Source organism: Salvelinus namaycush, chromosome 14 (genome assembly GCF_016432855.1).
Source record: "Salvelinus namaycush isolate Seneca chromosome 14, SaNama_1.0, whole genome shotgun sequence".
In the NCBI taxonomy this organism is placed as follows: domain Eukaryota; kingdom Metazoa; phylum Chordata; class Actinopteri; order Salmoniformes; family Salmonidae; genus Salvelinus; species Salvelinus namaycush.
Window position 1 is genome coordinate 37,641,446 of NC_052320.1, and position 23,323 is coordinate 37,664,768.

At 46.4% G+C, this 23,323-nt stretch overlaps 1 protein-coding gene across 1 annotated transcript; it reads left to right on the top strand.

The window, feature by feature from the left end:
* Window positions 1-497: 497 nt before the first annotated feature.
* LOC120058742 (death-inducer obliterator 1-like) lies at window positions 498-12,586 on the top strand. Its single transcript, XM_039007483.1, has 12 exons — window positions 498-969; window positions 1,156-1,315; window positions 1,538-1,654; window positions 3,279-3,383; window positions 8,271-8,421; window positions 8,662-9,406; window positions 9,595-9,748; window positions 9,928-10,017; window positions 10,120-10,315; window positions 10,445-11,908; window positions 12,003-12,145; window positions 12,242-12,586. The coding sequence occupies exons 1-12, from the start codon at window positions 521-523 to the stop codon at window positions 12,584-12,586; spliced, it is 4,119 nt and encodes a 1,372-aa protein (XP_038863411.1). The 5' UTR covers window positions 498-520.
* Window positions 12,587-23,323: the final 10,737 nt, after the last annotated feature.

A 23,323-nucleotide genomic window follows, 5' to 3' on the forward strand; every position in this document is an offset into this window, starting at 1 on the left:
CTTATGTAATTGTGATTCTTCCGTTTTTTAATCTTAATACATTTGCACAATTTTCTAAAAACCTCTTTATGCTTTGTCATTATGGAGGGGTGTATTTAACCAGTTGACATTACTCGAAGTCTTAATATTAGACGGTGGCTTTAAAATCTTTCTCTCAGGGTTTATTATATTACTGCTTTTCCTTGCAGTATTCACTTTTAGAGAGAGTACACATTCACACTGATTTCTCAGGCCAAGAAATACCATATTGAAGCTGTCTTAGTCAATGGTAGTGAAGCTGTCTTAATGGTAGTGGTTAATCACATGCATGCACTATTCATGCTTAACTGGTTAAAACACACTTATACATACGCTTACAAATTTACCTCACAGCTTATTACACTGACTTCCTATAACAAGCTTTGTTGATTCCAGTCATAGCTACCAGATGCCATATTTACTTATCAGCACTGATTCAGCTACCCTGTTATTCTATTTTCTAACAGCAAAAAGGGCCAGTGAGCAGGTTGAGATTGAGCCCATGGCTCCTCAGACACATTCTCCACAAAACTCTCCTTCAGACAACATCACTGAGTCCGCTCCTCCTCTGCGAGGTGCTCCAGGAAAAACCAAGAGACCAGCAAACATCGGCAGTGTCTCCAAGAAACCCTCTGAGGATACTCCCCCTGTCAAACAACCCAACCCCCCCAAATCAAGCTTCTCTCCGTCCCCTGAGGTTCCAAACACCTCAGTCTCCAGACACCATGAAACAGGGGCCCTGAGGATCGTCAAGACCTCCTTCACCATCCCCAAGAAGCAGCCTGTCACCCCCACCCCGCCCTCACCTTCACCTCCAGTCCCACTGAATGAAACCAGAACCCTGCCTGTGTCCCCAGCCCCAATCGCCCCTTCCTCCAGACCCCCCCAGCCAGCCAATAACCAGGTCAGGCAGAGCATCCAACGCTCTCTTACCAACATCCTGTTCAAGAGGTGAATATAGAGAGATGCAAGCATATAGAGATGATGAATAGCATTTATCTCTCACACACACACACACACACACACACACACACACACAGGATGACATTGATTGACAAAGCAGCATTGCTTGAGCTCTTTTGATTGTAGGACAACATTTTTATTGAAAGATGACTAATTTCATTTTGATTTTATAAGGGTGTGCGACTGTGACGATTTGGAGAGGTCTGAGAGTGAAGTGGGAAAGCTGGTCACCAGCATCGAGACGGAGATGTTTAACATATTTAACAATACAGACAGCAAGTACATGAACAAGTACCGAACCATCATGTTCAACCTTAAAGACCCCCAAAATAAGGTTGGTCTTCAGATGGCAGAAATAACACGTGCCTTATCATAAGAATACAATCTCAACTCCAGTTATATAATAAAACTATCTGCTATACAGTTAGTGCATTTCATTCAAAAAGTTGTCAAATCCATTATTCAGTTTAACAAATGTGCCCCTTTCTCACAAAGTAGACATCTAGTTCACTATGTGGTTGTACGCTTCACTGATTGTGGTGGGGTGGGTCTCCAGGGTTTGTTCTACAGTGTCATCCGTGGTGAAGTCAGTCCCTTCAGACTGGCCAGGATGAGCCAGCGGGACATGCAGGCCACAAAGGTGTCTGAGCCGAGCAAAAGGGACTCTCTAGCGGTAAAGTATAATTATGATAGCTTTATCTTTTTTAGTATGGCAGTCAGTTACACCACATTTGGATAGTCCCAAATACAATATATACAAAAGTATGCCGACACCCCTTCAAGTTAGTGGATTTGGCTATTTCAGCCACACCCGTTGCTACACACAGCCATGCAATCTCTATAGTGAAACATTGGCAGTAGAATGGCGTTACTAAAGAGCTCAGTAACTTTCAACGTGGCACTGTCATTGGATGCCACCTTTCCAACAAGTCAGTCTGTCAAATTTCTGCCCCGCTAGAGCTGCCCCGGTCAACTGTAAGTGCTGTTATTGTGAAGTGGAAACGTCTAGGAGCAACAACGGCTCAGCCGCAAAGTGGTAGGTCATATAAACTCACAGAACGGGACCGCCGACTGCTGAAGCACATAAAAATCCTCTGTCCTCGGTTGCAACACTCAATACAGTGTTCCAAACTGCCTCTGGAAGCAACGTCAGCACAATAACTGTTCTTTCGGGAGCTTCATGAAATGGGTTTCCATGGCCGAGCGGCTGCACTCAAGCCTAAGATCACGATCTTAGGCCGCCATTGGACTCTGGAGCAGTGGAAACACGTTCTCTGGAGTGATGAATCACGCTTCACCATCTGGCAATTGGACAGACTAATATGGGTTTGGCGGATGACAGGAGAACGCTACCTGCCTGAATGCATAGTGCCAACTATAAAGTTTGGTGGATAAGGAATAATAGTCTGGGGCTGTTTTTCATGGTTTGGGCCCCTTAGTTCCAGTGATGGGAAATCTTAATGCTACAGCATACAATGACATTTTAGACAATTCTGTGCTTCCAACTTTGTGGTAACAGTTTGGGTAAGGCCCTTTCCTGTTTCAACATGACAATGTCCCCATGCGGTGTCTTGGTTTTGCAGTTTTCCGGAATAGGGGAGGCTTGAGAATCCATAACACGGGAGGCATGGGGGTCCGTACAGAAATGGTTTGTCAAGATCGGTGTGGAAGAACTTAACTTGCCTGCACAGACCTCAACCCCATTAAACGCCTTTGGGATGAATTGGAACGCCAACTGCGAGCCAGGCCTAATCGCCAAACATCAGTGCCCGGCCTCACTAATGCTCTTCTGGCTGAATGGAACCAAGTCCCCACAGAAATGTTCCAACATCTAGTGGAAACCCTAACCGGAAGAGTAGAGGCTGTTATAGCAGCAAAGTGGGGACCAACTCCATATTCATGCCCAGGATTTTGGAATGAGATGTTTGACAAGCATGTGTCCACATACTTTTGGTCGAGTCATGTAGATGATCTACAGGTGGCCAAACTATCAACAAACTGTCTGTTTATAAGCAACTGCTTGGTTAGGTTTAGAATAAAGGTTTGGGTGAGGGTTTAGTTTAGTTTAGGGTTAGTGAATAGTTAGTTGAAATGTTCTTGACAGTTATTGAAAATCTACTGCACATCTACAAAGCATCTGCTAGGGACTATCCAAATGAAGTGTTACCAAACAAATGACTAAAGAAGACCATTATCATACTTCAATGAGAACTGTATTGATCATCCATAACTTGACTAGTTGTTTGAGGTGCTGTGTTCTAATTCCCTGATTTGTCGGTTGTCGGTGTGTCTTGCAGGTCCGGGAGTCTGGTCCCAAAGCCCCATGTGTACTTCCAAACCCAGCGCCTGAGCCAGTGAAGGTTGACCTACCCAGTCTTCCCCCCAGGACAAATAGACACATGGTATGTACACTGAGTATACAAAACATTATGAATATTAACATTATGCTCTTATCTGTTACAATGGCGCCGAAGGCGTTGGCCGCCGTTTTACGATCCCGTAACCAATTGTGCTATTGTGTATGTTTTTTCGCGTTATTTGTAACCTTATTTTGTACATAAAGTTTCTGCCACCGTGTCTTATGATCGAAAAGAGGTTCTTGACATCAGGCCAGCGATTACTCACCCCGTACTATAGGAATTCTTCTTCTTCAACGAGTCGGATGGGAAGGATTTACTCCAGACACCCGACAAGGCCCTCATCCTCGTCATTCGCAGGAGGAAAAGACGGAGGTATTGTGGACGACGGTCCGGGTGCCTTGTAAGGATCCGTTGCCGAGAGGGTAATCTACCTTTACCATCGGTCCTATTAGCCAACTTACAATCAATCGATAATAAAAATAGATTAACTACGAGCACGTATATCCTACCAACGGGACATTAAAAACTGTAATATATTATGTGTCACCGAGTCGTGGCTGAACGACGACATGATTAACATACAGCTGCCGGGTTTTAAGCTTTTTCGGCAGGATAGAACAGCGGCCTCTGGTAAGACAAGGGGAGGCGGCCTATGCATATTTGTACACAACAGCTGGTGCACGAAATCAAAGGGAGTCTCGAGGTTTTGCTCGCCTGAGGTAGAGTATCTCATGATAAGCTGTAGACCACACTATTTACCAAGAGAGTTTACATCTATATTGTTCGTAGTTGTCTATATACCACCGCAGACTGATGCTGACACTAAGACCGCACTCAATGAGCTATATACGGCTATAAGCAAACAGGAAAATGCTCATCCAGAGGCGGCGCTCCTGTTGGCCGGGGACTTTAATGCAGGGAAACTTAAATCCGTGAAGCAGACTGTTTTGCTAGCAGAGACTGGAATATGTTCCTGTCACGACTTCCGCCGAAGTCGGTCCCTCTCCTTGTTCGGGCGGCGTTCGGCGGTCGACGTCACCGGCCTTCTAGCCATCGCCGATCCACTTTTCATTTTCCATTTGTTTTGTCTGTGTCTTACACACCTAGTTTCACTCACCCAATTACTTGTTTATTATTTAACCCTTTGTTCCCCGTGTTTGTTTGTGAGTGATTGTTCGTTGTACATCGGTCTGTTATTGTGGGCTTGCTATATTGCTTTGTATTTGTATATTTTGGGTAAAGTACGTTGATTACTCATATCTGAGTAATCATATATACGGTCATAAGCAAACAGGAAAACACTCATCTAGAGGCAGCGCTCCTAGTGGCCGGGGACTTTAATGCAGGGAAACTTAAATCAGTTTTACCTCATTTCTATCAGCATGTTAAATGTGCAACCAGAGGGGGAAAAAACTCTAGACCACCTTTACTACACAAACAGAGACGCGTACAAAGCTCTCCCTCGCTCTCCATTTGGCAAATCTGACCATAATTCTATCCTTCTGATTCCTGCTTACAAGCAAAAACTAAAGCAGGAAACACCAGTGACTCGGTCAATAAGAAAGTGATCAGTTGAAGCAGATGCTAAGCTACAGGACTGTTTTGCTAGCACAGACTGGAATATGTTCCGGGATTCCTCCAATGGCATTGAGGAGTACACCACATCAGTCACTGGCTTCATCAAAAAGTGCATTGATGACGTCGTTCCCACAATGACCGTACGTACATACCCCAACCAGAAGCTATGGGTTACAGGCAACATCCGCACTGAGCTAAAGGGTACAGCTGCCACTTTCAAGGAGCGGGACTCTAACCCGGAAGCCTATAAGAAATCCTGCTATGCTCTCAGACGAACCATTAAACAGGTAAAGCGTCAATACAGGACTAAGATTGAATCGTCGGATGTGGCAGGGCTTGCAAACTATTACAGACTACAAAGGGAAGCACAGCCACGAGCTGCCCAGTGACACGAACCTACCAGATGAGCTAAATTACTTCTATGCTCGCTTTGAGGAAAGTAACACTGCATGAGAGCACCAGCCGTTCCAGATGACTGTGTGATCACGCTCTCCGTAGCCGATATGAGTGAGACCTTTAAACAGGTCAACATTCACAAGGCCGCAGGGCCAGACGGATTACCAGGACGTGTACTCCCAGCTTGCTCTGGCCAACTGGCAAGTGTCTTCACTGACATTTTCAACCTGTAATACCAGTCTGTAATACCAACATGTTTCAAGCAGACCACCATAGTCCCTGTGCCCAAGAACACTAAAATACCCTGCCTAAATGACTACCGACCCATAGCACTCACGTCTGTAGCCATGAAGTGATTTGAAAGGCTGGTCATGGCTCACATCAACACAGTTATCCCAGAAACCCGAGACCCACTCCAATTTGCATTCCGCCCCAACAGATCCACAACACTGCCCTTTCCCACCTGGACAAAAGGAACACCTATGTGAGAATGCTATTCATTGACTACAGCTCAGATTTCAACACCATAGTGCCCTCAAAGCTCATCACTAAGCTAAGGACCCTGGGACTAAACACCTCCCTCTGCAACTGGATCCTGGACTTCCTGATGGGCCACCCCCAGGTGCTGATCCTCAACACGGGGGCCCCTCAGGGGTGCGTGCTCAGTCCCCTCCTGTACTCCATGTTCACTCATGACTGCATGGCCAGGAACGACTTCAACACCATCAAGTTTGCTGATGACACAACAGCGGTAGGCCTGATCACGACAACAATGAGACCGCCTATAGGGAGGAGGTCAGAGACCTGGTCATGTGGTGCCAGGACAACAACCTCTCCCTCAACGTGATCAAGATAAAGGAGATGATTGTGGACTACAGGAAAAGGAGCACCGTGCTGCTGGGTTGTATGCTGGGGGTGCTCAACTCATTCTCATCGACAGGGCTGTAGTGGAACAGGTTGAGCGCTTCAAGTTCCATGGTGTCCACATCACCAACAAACTATCATAGTCCAAACGCACTAAGACAGTCGTGAAGAGGGCACGACAAAGCCTATTCCCCCTCAGGAGACTGAAAAGATTTGGTATGGGTCCTCAGATCCTCAAAAGGTTCTACAGCTGCACCATCGAGAGCATCCTGACTGGTTGCATCACTGCCTGGTATGGCAACTGCTCGGCCTCCGACAAGCATGGCACTACAGAGGGTAGTGCGTACGACTCAGTACATCACTGGCGCCAAGTCGAGGTCCAAAAGGCTTCTTAACAGCTTCTACCCCCAAGCCATAAGACTGCTGAACAGCTAATCAACGGGCTACCCAGACCCCTCTTTTACGCTGCTGCTACTCTCTGTTTATTATCTATGCATAGTCACTTTAACTCTACCTACATGTACATATTACCTCAACTAACCGGTGCCCCCGCACATTGACACTATACCAGTACCCCCTGTGTATATAGCCTCGCTTGTTATTATATTGCTGCTGTTTAATTATTTGTTACTTTTATTTTCAATTTTATTTTCAATTTTTTAGCATTGTTGGTTAAGGGCTTGTAAGTAAGCATTTCACTGTAAGGTCTACACCTGTTGTATTCGGCGCATGTGACATAACTTTTGATTTGATTTGATTTCCATGACAGACTGACCAGGTGAATCGAGGTGAAAGCTCTGATCCCATATTGATGTCACTTGTTAAATCCAATTACCGTAATTTCCGGACTATAAGCCGCTACTTTTTTCCCACGCTATGAACCTCGCGGTTTATACAATGACGCGGCTAATTTATGTTTTTTTTTTTTTTCACAAGATTCATGCCGCCAAAAAACTGAGCACCGTCACATAATGTGACGTAAATCGAGCGCGCTCAAACTTGCCATCATTCTGATTACGGTAGTCATTTTGTCACCCTCATCATGGCAAAGACACGGAGAAATGCATATGATGCAGCTTTCAAGTTGAAGGCGATCGATCTGGCTGTTGGAAAAGGAAATAGAGCTGCTGCACGGGAGCTTGGCCTTAATGAGTCGATGATAAGACGTTGGAACTGTGCAGATCCGACTGAAAGCCAAAACAATCGCCACCGCAATGAAGTTTGACTTTCTTGGTAGGCTACTGTTTACTGCTATTTATTTTTGTTACAAGCCGTATTTCGTTAAAGCCTATTTATTTTTGTTACAAGCCGTGTTTCGTTTAAAGGCTGTGTAAAGTTCATTTGTTTCAATGTACCGGTAGGCACTTGCGGCTTATAGACATGTGCGGTTTATTTATGTACAAAATACATATTTGTAAAAAATTCAGTGGGTACGGCTTCTATTCAGGTGCGCTTAATAGTCCAGCAATTACGGTAGTGTAGATGAAGGGGAGGAGACAGGTTCAAGAAGCGTTTTTAAGCCTTGAGACAGTTGACATGGATTGTGTATCTGTGCCATTTGAGTGTGAATGGGCAAGACAAGATTTAAGTGCCTTTGAACAGGGGAGTTCCCAGGCGCACCGGTTTGTGTCAAGAACTGCAACGCTGCTGGGTTGTATGGTGGGAGTGCGCAACTCAATATGAAGGTGTTCACTTTCAAATGTATGCCAAACAAAAAACAATGATTGCAAAGTTGTTAAACAAAACTCTATGCACAAGGACGACTTTTAAGAATTTCCACAGAAAATTTGACAAAAACACATTAACTTTACAGATGTTTGGTAGAAGAAGGACGGCACAAACCTCACAAAGCATCATTATGTTACCGTGGAATTGCCCATGACCTCCACATCTTGCATGGCTGTACCTTTTACGTGATATCTAACATGTATTGTTTGGTCATATTGATGAACTGATTCCTAGATGTTTTGTTTAATCTTCAAATGTGCCATACGTTTTATTAGATTTGTGTGTGTGTGTTTGTGCGTGAGTGTGTGAGTCTGTGTGTAACATTTTAGTAAATGAGAGTGTGACATGATCCTCTTTTCTCAGGAGAAGACCACTCTCCACGCTGCCCCTAAGGCCAGACCTAGCCAGTCGAGCCGGAGCAGCTCAGTGCCAGACATCCTCAGCTCCATGCTGAAAGACACAACTGCCGAGCACAGAGCTCACCTGTTTGACCTCAAGTGCAAGATCTGCACAGGTAAATGGAGAAGAGAGAAGGCACAATTACAGTGTACACATCACAACATCCAACAAACACCATACAATTATGTTTGTCTTTTGCAATGTGTCAAACTATGATTGTGAAGGTGTTGACATCCAGTGTTGACATCAATCACTCCCAACGTCAAATTAATGATTTAAAGCATTCTGTATTCTGTAGAGGGTGATGCTGCTAACAGATGTTTTGTATGGGTTGGTGTCCGTTTCTGCCCTTCAGGTCAGATATCAGTCGAGGATGAGGCGGAGCCTTTAGCCAAGAAGTCTAAACTCTCTGGGTCATCGTCGTCCTCCACCAAACCAGACCAATGGAGAGACAGGCCGTCTCGGCCACCCTGGATGTATGCCAGAACAGATCTCAGAACAGAGGAGAGAGGATGGAGAACTCCAGCTGGAGATGAATCACCCCTCCTTGCACCCCCCGACTCCCCCACCATGGATTCCTCTGCTTCCCCAGTAATGGAGGATGACGCTGCCTTAACCATCATGGAATCCCCCACTTCTCCCACAATGGAATCTCCCGCTTCTACAACAATGGAATCTCCCGCCTCCCCCATTTTGGAATCCCCTGCCTCCCCTGTTATGGATTCTCCCGCCTCCCCTATTCTGGAAAACTGCAAAGCCAAGACACCGTCCAGAATGTATACCCCAGTCATGATCCCGGCTGTTTCTACGGTAACCATCACAAGGTGTGACCCCCGCACCATTGGCAACCGTTCTGCTGCTCTGTATGGTGACCCCCGCACAGCAGATAACTGCACTCCTGCCATGGCAAGTGTCGCCTTGTCTACAGCCCCACTTCCACCAGTCTTTCATGCCCCTGTGAAACAGAGTGGTACTCTGAGCAAGCCATTCATGCCCTTGCCACCCCCCCCATCCCTGCCACCAATGCCAGCATTACCCAAATCTATCCTGACGAAGCCATCCTCCTCATCGTTCTATGGATCATCTGCATCCTCTTCAAGGTATCTCCTCTCAGCTTGCCACCATCACTACCAGTGAACCTTGATAAGAAAGGGTTTTAAGATCATTAGTGCATGTTCATTTCAGTCATAATATGAGTCTTGTTTTGTCCTCTGTGCATGAGCTATATTTGCTTTACAGCTGAGTGAATGGGTAGTAGTGAGCTCTCATTGTGATGTTGTGTTTGCAGGGCTATGAACTCCCACACCCCTCCAGACGGTGAGACGGCCCAGTTCCTGGCCAAGCAGGAAGTATTGTGGAAGGGCTTTCTCAACATGATCAGCGTGGCCAAGTTCGTCACCAAGGGCTATCTGGTCTCAGGGCCCTCCGAATACCTCAAAGAGGTAACAAACATAACAGAACATAACTTTGCTACCGTGACTGCAAGAGACAAAATAAGAGGGCATTGTCAGATACAGTCTCTTTGGATAGTTTCTTTCTGAACATTTAAGACAATTCATCTCATAAACAAACATAGCAGTTTTGGCTATGTGGATATTTACAACAAGTTTATTTTGTTCAGGACCTGCCTGATACCATCCAGATTGGTGGAAGAATCATGCCTCAAACTGTGTGGGACTACATCGGGAGAGTGAAGGCCTCTGTTACAAAGGCAAGCCCTCCCTCTGTCATTATGGGAAAACCTATACAATTTAGATGGGGTCTGTGTATGTGTTGGTATCTCAATGTTAAAGAGATGATTGTCGGTCCACAGGAGCTGAGTGTGATCCGGTTCCACCCAGCGACAGAAGAGGAGGAGGTGGCCTATGCGTCTCTGTTCTCCTACTTCAGCAGCAGACGGCGCTTCGGGGTGGTGGCCAACAAAAGCCGCAGCATCAAGGATATCTACCTCATCCCAGTCAGCGCGAAGGAGTCCATTCCATCCAAACTCCAACCTTTCGAAGGATCAGGTAAGAAAATACTGTCATTTAGGCCAACATGTAGAAGGCCATACAGATGGCACACTGAAGTCTGCACACACCAGCATTATTTAAGAAAACATTCAAAACTAATCTCCCTACACCCTCTTTATGTAACAGGCCTTGAGAAAAATCGCCCCAATCTTCTTCTGGGACTGGTTATTTGCCAGAAACCCAAACGTGCGGAAAGCGTACCACAAGCGGTTGAAGAGAAGAGACCCAAGATCCGTATGTCCAAAGACCCCAGAGATATTGGCCTCCCTAGACCCCCTTCGCTGTATGGGTCTGACCCTAGAATGGAGGAATTCTTGCCCTATGACCCAGAGATGCCCATGTCCACCCTTCCTGGTTCCCCTCCTTCCACTGGATCCCTGTCACACTCCTCCTCTGGCTCACTGACTAGCCCATCACTTCTGTCCTCCATTAGAGCTTCTGCCCCTCCCCCCACCACTAGCTCCTCCGCTGCACCTAGCAGCACCGCCACCAGTCCCCTGCAGACCATCCTGAAGTCACTGTTTGGGATGGACTCTCCTGCAGTCCCAGCAGTTGCTGCAGTGCCCCTTCCATCCACTCTTCCCCCTCTCCCAATGGTGGATCCAATAGTCCAGCAGTACGGGCAGAAATCCAAAGTCAAAGAGATTGAGGAGGAGGAAAATGAATATGATCGACCATACGACCCAGGGGAAGAGTATGGTCCAGCAATGGGCTATGGATTGGTTGCCCCAATTTGTACGGATAAAATGTTTGAGGTGAAAGCTGCCTCTCTGGCCGTTTGTGCTGATGATGACGACGTGGCTTACGACCCTGAGGATGAGACTATCTTTGAGGATATGCACAATGATGGGGTCAGTGTAGCAAAAGCCCCATCTCCAACTCCTACCCCAGCTCAAGCTCCTTCCCCAGTCACAGTACAAGCCCCAGTCCCAGCTCCCACTCCAGCCCCTCTGTGCCTCCCCATTACTGGTGATGTAATTGTCTCGGCCGCTACTCTGACTGAACAACAGCGAATGCTTGAGGAGCTCAACAGGCAGATCGAGGAGCAGAAACAGCAGTTGAAGGAGCAGGAGTGGGCACTGCGTCAGCAGAGAGAGGCAGTGGGCATGTTCATGGCCCACTTCTCTGTTTCTGATGCCTTGATGTCTCCCCCTCCTAAATCTGGGCGGTCTCAATTTCAAACACAGCAGTCTGAGGCGAATCCTTCAGCGGATCAAAAAGCTTTGAAAGGTCTCTTGAAAACAGAAGTACCAATAAAACAAGAGATTAAGACAGAGACCAAGACTGTACCTCTTTCAGAGTCAAGAAATGTGAAAATGCCCAGTGCAACAGCGAAGCGGGTAAAAGAGATTAAAAAGGAAAATATTCAGGCAACCGACAATTCAGATCCTGAAGCTGGTGAGATCCAGGACTCTGATGTAGCTTACGACCCAGAGGATGACACTATCTTTGATGAGCTGCAAGACATGAATGTAGAAGAGAAGGGGAAAACTCTACCACATTCAGCAAGGCGTTCTGGGCGGTCTCGTGACTCCTCGGTGTCTAGCTCGTGTCGTGGCACATCGCGCAATGACACTCCTGATAGGAGGCGTAAGCATAGCAGCCAACCGCATACTCACTCACCCAAAAGACGGGACCGTAAAATCAAGGACCGCCACAAAAGCCCTCCTCGTCGATCTGGCAGGCGGTCCCCTGGACGCTCTGATAGGCAAAGGGACAGACACAGACGGGGTGGGAGGAGCCAACCGTATCACAGAGATTGTGACCACTCTGACCGCACAGGCCGCCATCTCCCTCATAAAGAGAGCACTTCTCGGCGCAGCTCTTGTAGCCGTAGAAGATCCCCATCTACACCAAGAAAAACACTAGATTCCGCCTCTAGGGGAGTCTCAAAGGGTCAAAGGGAGTCTTCTCCTCCTCCAGTGTCAGAAGACTCCAAGCGTCCAGAGGCTCCTGAAGACATGGGTCCTACGAGCCCAGCTCCAGCACTGGTCATGGAGACTAATGACTCACCTCAGCCCCCTCTTGATAGAAAGGACATTAATGAATCACTGTGTGATCGTTCTGAGTCTGGACGTCCACCACAGGGAAAGATTGAGTACGCAGGCCATCAAATGCCCCATGAAAATCCCACTCCCCAGCAACCTGGGGATCAACAACCTCCTCAAAGCTTGCTGCGATCACCACCAACAGGCCTCAACAACCAGCAAGGCCTCAACTTACAGCGTCAAGACAATAGGGATAGGGCCTCTCAACGGGAAATACTAGAGCAACGCATTGTACAGAGCCCATCAGACATTATGAGAGAAAAACAGTTTTCCTCACAAGGTCCTCCCCACAAGGCGTCTCCAAACCAAGGGCCAGATATGATAGTACAAGGGCAAGACATGAGGGGGGAAAGGAGAGGGCTGCAAATGAGGCATCCAGGTCCAGAACCAAATATGAAAAGTCCAGATATGAGAGGGGAACACTTCTCACTAACAACTAACTTTGGAGGTCCGCCATCGCCCCATTTCAACAGTCTAAGGATGTCTTCATCCATTCCAAGAGGACATTTTGAGGACCAAAGAGGAGCACATCGTCCTGGTTTCCATGGCCCCAGGGGTCCTCGTCCCTCGAGGTTCAACCGGCCCAGAGGCTCATCTCCAGGGCATTTCCCAGACAAAGGGGAGCCACCACGGTCCTGGTTTGATGGTCCACATCAGCCCGTGATCAGACTTCAAGGGCTGCTAGGAACAACAAGAGACGCCAACAACCAGCATCATGACAGTGAAGGTGGGCCTGTTCAATCAGAAATAAAGGAGCAACACATTGTACAGAGTCCTTCAGAGATGATGAGAGAGAAACATTTTTCCTCACAAGGTCCTCCCCACATGACTTCTCCAAACAACCAGGGTGAGCGGTCCAGCAGTTTAGAGAGGACAGTTCCCGATAGGAGGGAGGGGAGAAGAAACCAAGGCCCAGACATCAGAGGGACAGATATGATGGGACCAGGGCCAGATATGATGGGACCAGGGCCAGACATGCAAGGTCCAGGGCCAGACATGTGGGATGATAGAAGAGGGTCAGACATGTGGGATGATAGAAGAGGTCCAGGGCCATACATGAGTGGTCCAGGGCCATACATGAGTGGTCCAGGGCCATACATGAGTGGTCCAGGGCCATACATGAGTGGTCGAGGCCCAGACATGAGAGGTCCAGGCCCAGACATGAGACGTCCAGGCCCATACATGAGTGGTCCAGGGCCATACATGAGTGGTCGAGGCCCAGACATGAGAGGTCCAGGCCCAGACATGAGTGGTCAAGGCCCAGACATGAGTGGTCCAGGCCCAGACATGAGAGGTCCAGGCCCAGACATGAGTGGTCCAGGCCCAGACATGAGTGGTCGAGGCCCAGACATAAGTGGTCGAAGCCCAGTCATGCGAGGTCCAGGCCCAGACATGCGAGGTCCAGGCCCAGACATGCGAGGTCGAAGCCCAGACATGCGAGGTCGAGGGCCAGACATGAGGGGTGATGGGAAAGGGCTAGACATCTTGGATGATCGAAGAGGTCCAGGGCCAGAGATGAGAGGGCCAGAGACTGACATGTGGGGTGATATGAGAGGTCCAGAGCCAGACATGAGAGGTCCAGATATGAGAAAAGAACGAAGACACCCAGATATGAGGGATCTAGGACCCGACATTAGGAATCCAAACATGAGGAGTTCAGGCCCAGACATGAGAGATCCAGAAATGCCAGGCCCAGATCCAGACCTGAGAAGTCCAAACATGAGAGGGGACCACTTCACACCTATAGCTAACTTCGGAGGACAGAGGCCACCATCGCCTTATTTCAACAGTCCAAAGATTTCCTCATCTGTTCAAAGAGGACATTTTGAGGATCAAAGGGGAACACATCATCCTGGTTTCCATGGCCCCAGGGGTCCTCGTCCCTCGAGGTTCAACCAGCCCAGAGCGTTACCTCCAGGGCGTTTTGCAGACAATGGGGAGCAGCCACAGTTCCGTTTTGAGTGTCCACAGCCAGTGGTAACACCTGTTCCTGTCTCGCTTGTAACATCAAGGGAGCACAGTATCCAGAGCCCTTCGGACACTCTGAAAGAAAGCCAGATACCCTCACAAGGTCTTCCCCACAGGGCCTCTCCAAACAACCAGGGGGAGCGGTCCAGCAGTTTAGAGAGGAGAGATCCTGATATTAGTGAGGGAAGGAGAAACCCAGGGCCAGACATCAGAAGTCCAGATATGATGGGACCAGGACCAGACACTAGGGGTGATAGAAGAGGGCCAGACAGGAGAGGTCCGGGTCCAGACATGAGAGATCTAGACACAAGAGGTGATTGGAGAGGGTCAGATATGAAAGATCCAGAACCAGACACAAGAGGTGATTGGAGAGGGCCGGGCCCAGACATCAGAGGTCCACGGCAGGACACAAGGGATGATAGGAGAGGCCCAGGGCCAGACACGAGAGGTCCAAGGCCAGACATGTGGGATGAGAGGAGAGGGCCAGACATGAGGGGTCCAGGGCCAGACATGAGGGGTCCAGGGCCAGACATGAGGGGTCCAGGGCCAGACATGAGAGGTCCAAGGCCAGACATGAGAGGTCCAAGGCCAGACATGAGAGGTCCAAGGCCAGACATGAGAGGTCCAAGGCCAGACATGAGAGGTCCAAGGCCAGACATGAGAGGTCCAAGGCCAGACATGAGAGATCCAAGGCCAGACATGAGAGATCCAAGGCCAGACATGAGAGATCCAAGGCCAGACATGAGAGATCCAAGGCCAGACATGAGAGATCCAAGGCCAGACATGAGAGATCCAAGGCCAGACATGAGAGATCCAAGGCCAGACATGAGAGATCCAAGGCCAGACATGAGAGATGCAAGGCCAGACATGAGAGGTCCAAGACCAGACATGTGGGATGAGAGGAGAGGGCCAGGCATGAGGGGTCCAGGGCCAGACACGAAAGGTCCAGGGCCAGACACGAGTGGTCCAGGGCCAGACACGAGGGGTCCAGGGCCAGACACGAGGGGTCCAGGGCCAGACACGAGGGGTCCAGGGCCAGACACGAGAGTTCCAGGGCCAGACATGAAAGGTCCAGGGCCAGACATAAGGGGTGATAGGAGAGGGTCAGACATGAGGGGTCCAGGGCCAGACATGAGAGGTCCAGGGCCAGACATAAGGGGTGATAGGAGAGGGTCAGGGCCAGATATGAGAGGTGATAGGAGAGGGCCAGACAGGAGAGGTCCCAGTCCAGACATGAAAGATCCAGAATCAGACATAAGGGGTGATAGGAGAGGTCCAGACATTAGAAGTCCAGGACTAGACACAAGAGGTGATAGGAGAGGCCCAGGGCCAGACACGAGAGGCCCAGGGCCAGACACGAGAGGCCCAGGGCCAGACACGAGGGGTCCAGGGCCAGACACGAGAGGTCCAAGGCCAGACACGAGAGGTCCAAGGCCAGACACGAGAGGTCCAAGGCCAGACATGTGGGATGAGAGGAGAGGGCCAGACATGAGGGGTCCAGGGCCAGACATGAGGGGTCCAGGGCCAGACACGAGAGTTCCAGGGCCAGACACGAGAGGTCCAGGGCCAGACATGAGAGGTCCAGGGCCAGACATAAGGGGTGATAGGAGAGGGTCAGGGCCAGATATGAGAGGTGATAGGAGAGGGCCAGACAGGAGAGGTCCCAGTCCAGACATGAAAGATCCAGAATCAGACATAAGGGGTGATAAGAGAGGTCCAGACATTAGAAGTCCAGGACTAGACACAAGAGGTGATAGGAGAGGCCCAGGGCCAGACACGAGAGGTCCAAGGCCAGACATGTGGGATGAGAGGAGAGGGCCAGACACGAGGGGTCCAGGGCCAGACATGAGGGGTCCAGGGCCAGACATGAGGGGTCCAGGGCCAGACATGAGGGGTCCAGCGCCAGACATGAGGGGTCCAGCGCCAGACAGGAGAGGTCCAAGGCCAGACAGGAGAGGTCCAGGGCCAGACAGGAGAGGGCCAGACAGGAGAGGTCCAGGGCCAGACATTTTACATTTACATTTGAGTAATTTATCAGACGCTCTTATCCAGAGCATCTTACAGTTAGATATGAGTGGTTCAGGCCCAGACAGGTGTCCAGAAATGCCAGGCCCAGATCCAGACATGAGAATTCCAGCTATAAGAAGAGACCACTTCACAACAAACAATTTTGGAGGACCGAGGGAAGTACATAGTCCTGGTTTCCATGGCCCCAGGGCTCTTCGTCCCTTGAGGTTCAACCAGCCCAGAGGCTTATCTCCAGGGCATTTCGCAGACAACCGGGGGCAGCCACGGTTTGACAGTCCACAGCCAGTGGTAAGACCGTTGAGGCATAAAGGAGGTTTACTCCCCACTTCCCCGGAGGGTCTCATTAGTTTGCTGAACAACAGCCCAGAAGCTTTTAAAGAAGACCAGTGGCAGAATAGTCAATCACCTGATACGAGGAGAACAAGCCTACCCAGAGAGGACTGTGAAATGAGAAACTATGGAGACAGAGAAAGCCACTCTGAGGAGCGTGGCCATTCTGGTAACCCTAGAGACAGGGGGAACTTCCAGGGCTCAGCGCCCCGCTTGTCCCAGGAGCGGCAGTTGCCTGAGGACAACAGGAGAGAGTGGGGTGGCAGTCATAGAAGGCAGAGGGGCAGGGGGACAGGTAGGCCTATGAGTAGGGAGAGCGAAGGGGTTAGAGGGAGGGAAGCAGACAGGCCCAGAGAGGAGGTGGGTGAAAAGAAAAAGACACCCGCGGAAAACGACAAAGACATTGGAAGAGCCACAAGCATGGAAGGAGATGCAAACAGAGTTATCACTAGTCTGCACAAACGTTCACTTTCAAAAGACAGCGACAGAAACAGTTTAAAGGATGGAAGTGGAAAGAAAGAAGAAGAAATGGGGGGGAATGGTAACAAGGTTGAATCAACAGACACCCCCCAGACAGATACCTCCCAGGAGAGTTAAGGACCTGCTTGACTGGAGACTACGGTTAACATAAATGCATGGATTTTGACCGTTTTTTTAACCTGTTGGGCCATTTTCAGCACTACACACATTGAATATATCATGTGAATACAGTAAGAAAATCTGCGGGAAAAGTGATTGATGCAGAATTGATGGAAAACGATGGAAAAGATCTGACTGGTATTGCCATTTTAACTAAATGTCTGAAACGTGTTAGTGCTATTATTTCACAAATCCTCGACTAAGTTTGAAGTTGGTTCAGTTCATAATGTACTACGTAGTCATTTTCAGCACATCATAAAACACCCAGAATTTTTGGAATGTCACGACTGATCGTACCTTGTTTCATTCATCTTACAGTTTTAAAATGGTCCAGATGACTTGCCTTTCTGAGTTTCCAGATTAAAACTCATGTCAAGTCACACATTGTGTTTCTAGATTATTATTTTTCTTTCTAAGTAGGCCTACAAACGTATTAGACCATACTGCTGTCATCTGTTCACTGGTTATAAAGCCTTCATTTTGGTTAATCTCATGATTAAATGTTTTAGAATAAATGAAAACTTAATTTCATTTTTTTTTTGGTATTATGTTTTAATTTGTTGAACGCAGGCCAATAAAAACGTAAGGAATTATCCTACTTGCATTTCATTTGAACCACAATCAATTGAGAAAGAAGAAACCCGCACACTGCTCTTGCTAGTATCACTGCTCTTTATTAAGCTTTCCGTATTCTTTTTTCTCACCTTATTCAACTGTTACCATGCACTTGCAACAAAGATAGCCCAGATGTGCGAGTGCCTTTTGAATTTGGAACCACAATCAATTATCAGGTTTGTCTGATAAAATTGTTTCCTAATATTTTAAAGAATTGCATACGTTTTGAGTTTTGCTTGTAATGTACATTTAGTGAATTTAAGAAGTATTGTGTAGCCTATGCATAATGGAAAGGTCATGCCATATTATTTTTGGTCAAGCACTGGGGCATTATTAACCTAAACTTAGGCCCACAGCCAAAGCACTTTCTCAGTTATGAGTTATCCACTCAGCCCTGTACTGTAGTTCAATACCAACTCTTGCTCCTCTTGTTGTGGCTTTGGGGGCCTTTGCGCCCCATTTAGAAATTACACAAGGGGAAAAACTGTCTCACAATAGGGTCTTTTACATATATTTTCAATACTTTTTTGACTTTTTTGACCTTCCATAAATGTTTGCCCATGGTAGAATTGGTCACAAAGGGATTTTTTTTTGGGGGGGGGGGGGACCTGACATTTACCAAAACATTCAGGAGATGGTGCTCCATTTTCCATACCCCACCCTACCATGAGACATCCATGTCTTCATCACTGAAAAAGATGAACAGCTGAGTTTGCTATAGTTTGAAAGCTTACAGTCAGGGTTATCAAAGAGTTTTATAAGACACGGCATACTCTTGAATATGTCATGTGTGTGTCATGTTTTCGCTTATAATAAATGTACTAAAATGTGAATAAAATGTCAATTTCATATGGCACCGCAAAGATGGTTGGAAGTCCACACATCACAGAATGTTGACTTGAGTGGGAATATCCACTGTTTTAAATTATAACATCAATCTTCCATAGGAAACGTATTGAAATCCTAGAAATACAGGTAATAGAATCGACATTCCCATTCAAGTTGACATTTGACGTCGGGTGGAATGGAGCTAGTAATTTGAAGTAAATTCAATTTAAAATGTCAATTTTCTACCAGTTAAAGAAATTATGAAATTATTTGAAGACTCAGTTGGATGGCTTTCAAATGATATCAAACTCAACCGTTTATCAATGATGAAGATGTGTATGTCTCATGCGGAGGTGTAGTATGCAAAATCTGTCAAATTAGAGCACCTCTATCGGCAGATTCGGGTTAAAAAAAGTCCCACTGGGCATACACTGGTTGAATCAACGTTGTTTCAACGTCATTTCAATGAAATGATGTTAAACCAACATGGAAAAGACTGAACTGATGTCTGTGCCCAGTGACGTCACTTTCTGCCCACTTCTACCACGGGAAAACATGTATGAAACATTTCATTAAAATCACAAGCTGTGCAGTCAGAAAAAGATTGAATTCATTGTGAATGGCCCAATAAACTGGGTTACTCTACTTGCACAATCTTATTAAAAATAACAATAACTAAGGTAGATCTGGCGGGCTCTGAGGTACCAGAACGCATTAATTTTTAAAATTTATTTATTTATAATAAAGCATTGCATGCATTGTCATTGCTTTTGCGTAGTGGCATAGGGCAGTAGAGTGGAGGGGCTTGCAGAAGTTGCACACATGGGGGAAAATGTTTGTACCCGAGGGTCCTGGGAAAAATGTGGCTTTTTATAACGCATTTCATGCAATTCTACATCATTTTACATGACTGAATCTTTTTTATTACCGCACAAATGATGTAAATGACAGGCTACTTTGACACTGACAAACTGAGAATCTGAGATCAACCACAACGACCTTGTCTTGAACCCAGGCCTAAGTGTGTGAAGACACACATATTGTACAACGTTTCCAGTAACTGCTCATTGAGTGGAACTGAGAAAAATGGCTTGTATTTACCTTGGTTTCACAGTAACTTTACGCAGTTACTGCTAACATGACCCCCATTTTCTCCAAAACACAATACAATAGAGGTAGGATATTTGTCCACATGATTAAGCCTGTATTTAATGTAAATTACTTTAACTAATTTTCGACCACACGAGCACTTACTGCCTTTTTGCTTGGTAGGGCAGATTTGCTATCCAACCAGCGTTTTCGCGCGATTCTATTTGAAATATTGCCAAAGGCCTGTTTTGGCTGCATTCTGTTCACTGACAGATTTGCCGCCCATTCCCGACTAGGCTATACCATTTAATTGGGCTACACACAACCCACAGCTAGGCTATAAAAGAAAAAAAGCTATTAATACTCTGTGGCTAAATTATAGGCCTACTCCTGATTTAGAATTCAGAATTATTTCAGTGAATCTCACTGTAGTTATGTGGGAGATTCAGACGCCCTTCTCTCTCTCACAACAGTAACGGCTGCGTTTGGACAGTCTCTAGGCTAGCCTACAATGTTGCACAAACCATAAACCCGAACAGCCCAACACAAATCAATTAGAATACCAGGCACGTTTTCACATTACGTTTATTAAGGAGGCAGGAAAATTACAGAGGAGGCAACTCGAATTAAAGCTATTCGCTTTCAAAGGAAGTTTTACATTGCAAATAGTGAAAATGATTTGTCATGTCAGGAGATGTACCAGATCTGGGAAAATAGGTTCCAGCACGAAACAGTCCAAAACTGAGAGGTGTGGGATTCTTTTCCGACAGGCTCTGGCTCAAATTAAGCACTGCCTACAAAACATAACTAAACACAGCAAAAAAAAAAACGTCCTCTCACTGTCAACTGCGTTTCTTTTCAGCAAACTTAACATGTGTAAATATTTGTGTGAACATAAGATTCAACAACTGAGACATAAACTGAACAAGTTCCACAGACATGTGACTAACAGAAATTGAATAATGGTTCCCTGAACAAAGGTGGGGGGGCAAATTAATTGAGCTTTTGGACAAGTAAAAAATCTGGCCTACTTGTGTCTAAAAAAGTGAATGTCAAGCCCTGAACAGACACATTTTTGTGTCGTGCTGCTGTAGTGTCCTGAGGTACCATAGAGCAGGGTTTCGCAAACTCTGTCTTGGTGCCAACCCTGGGTGCACAAAAAAAATAAAAACATACAACCGGAGGGGCCCCAGGACAGAGTTTGGGAAACCCTGCCATAGAGTGCTATTCTCCTGTGGTGACTTTCTCCTCTCCGGATTTACAGAGCACAATCTGTGGTAAGACTGGTCAGCGGATCAAGCCTAGCAGTGTCTCATGCCAGGTCATGGTCCGCCAGGAGACCGCAGAGCCACCAAGTGACCCACAGGCATCGGAGCAGTGAAAACAACGTCTTAAGCCGGGTGGACACTACATGATTTTGGCCACGATTTAGCTGTCCCAGACAAGTTTTTGAGATCGGAGACAAAATCCCCAATGTCGTTGCCTACTCATGGCGTGCGGCCGTCAGCGACGCTCGCTTAATGTGAGTGTGTCAAAGACGCAATCTGAGGACTACCGAGCAGTCCCAGACATCCAGGTTTGATTTTATTGCCACAAAATCTACAATTCTCTTCTAGTGTGAGATGTGCAATGACAAGTTTTGAAAAAAATCTCACACTTGTCTGGGACAGCTAAATCGTGGCCAAAATCGTTGTGTACAGCCAGCTTTAGAGTTATAACACCTATTTAATTATTATTCTATTTATTATATGAAATATAATTGTACCTCAATGTGATTATTAGCCTCCTTAACAGGGCATGTACTCAAACATGTAATTTTCCATCTTCATCATTTGGCCATAATTTTTCGTCAGATTTCATAAATTTGTATTTTGATAAAAAGTGTCCTGATAGTTCGACTGTTATTTCAAATTAGCTTCACTTCCAAACCTCATGAACGACAATAATTAAACGGGGGAAAGTTTTAAGTTTCAGACCATGCAAGTAACATTCCAACATTTTGACTGAGGGCCTGGGTTATACAATGCAAGTGTAACTGCACTCAAGGGGTCATATAGATCAGGTTACTGTAGAATGAAGGAGAGATGTTTTTTATACAACTTTACATAGTTGATTCTGAGGCAACAAACCTTTTTCCCAAAAAATAAGAGCGATTTACTGAATATCGTGCACAGATGACACTGTTTCTCTAGCATTGAAGACATGATGAAAACGTGGTGATCCACTGACTAGATTTCAGTTTAGTTATTCTTAATCGTATGTGCATCTTTCAATTCTAATATTTGTGCAATATTTTTTTGTGTTTTATACAGGTTTGTTTAGTACTTGTGTCTGCAGTAAATACACTAAATATATATTGTTCAATGATGCTTCACTCTGTATATACTCTGTTCAAAACTATGTTATTGTGACAGTTTTTCACATTACCCTGCTTATATTGGATAGTTAAAAAATAAATGTGACAATTTACTTGTTTTTGGTTAGTGTTTATCTACTGGTTGTTTTAGTGCATGAACATTCAGTTGATTAACTTGATACAGGGGCTTGCGAAAGTATTCACCCTCCTTGGATTTTCTTCTATTTTGTTGCCTTACAACCTGGAATTAAAATAGATTTTTTGGAGGGGTTTGTGTCATTTGATTTACACAACATGCCTACCACTTTGAAGATGAAAAATTATTTTTATTGTGAAACAAACAAGAAATAAGACACACAAAAAAAACTTGAGCGTGCATAACTATTCACCCCCGAAGTCAATACTTTGTAGAGCCACCTTTTGCAACAATTACAGCTGCAAGTATTTTGGGGTATGTCTCTATAAGCTTAGCACATCTAGCCACTGGGATTTTTGCCCATTCTTCAAAGCAAAACTGCTCCAGCTCCTTCAATTTGGATGGGTTCCGCTGGGCTACAGCAATCTTTAAGTCACACCACAGATTCTCAATTGGATTGAGGTCTGGGCTTTGACTAGGCCTTTCCAAGACATTTAAATGTTTCCCCTTAAACAACTCGAGTGTTGCTTTAGCAGTATGGTTAGGGTCATTGACCTGCTGGAAGGTGAACCTCCATCTCAGTCTCAAATCTCTGGAAGAATTTCCCTGTATTTAGCGCCATCCATCATTCCTTCAATTCTGACCAATTTCCCAGTCCCTGCCGATGAAAAACATCCCCACAGCATGATGCTGCCACCACCATGCCTCACTGTGGGGATGGTGCTCTCGGGGTGATGAGAGGTGTTGGGTTTGTGCCAGACATAGCATTTTCCTTGATGGCCAAAAAGCTAAATTTTAGTCTCATCTGACTAGAGTACCTTCTTCCATATGTTTGGGGAGTCTCCCACATGACTTTTGGCGAACACCAAACGTGTTTTCTTATTTCTTTCTTTAAGCAATCGCTTTTTTTCTGGCCACTCTTCCGTAAAGCCCAGCTCTGTGGAGTGTACGGCTTAAAGTGGTCCTAT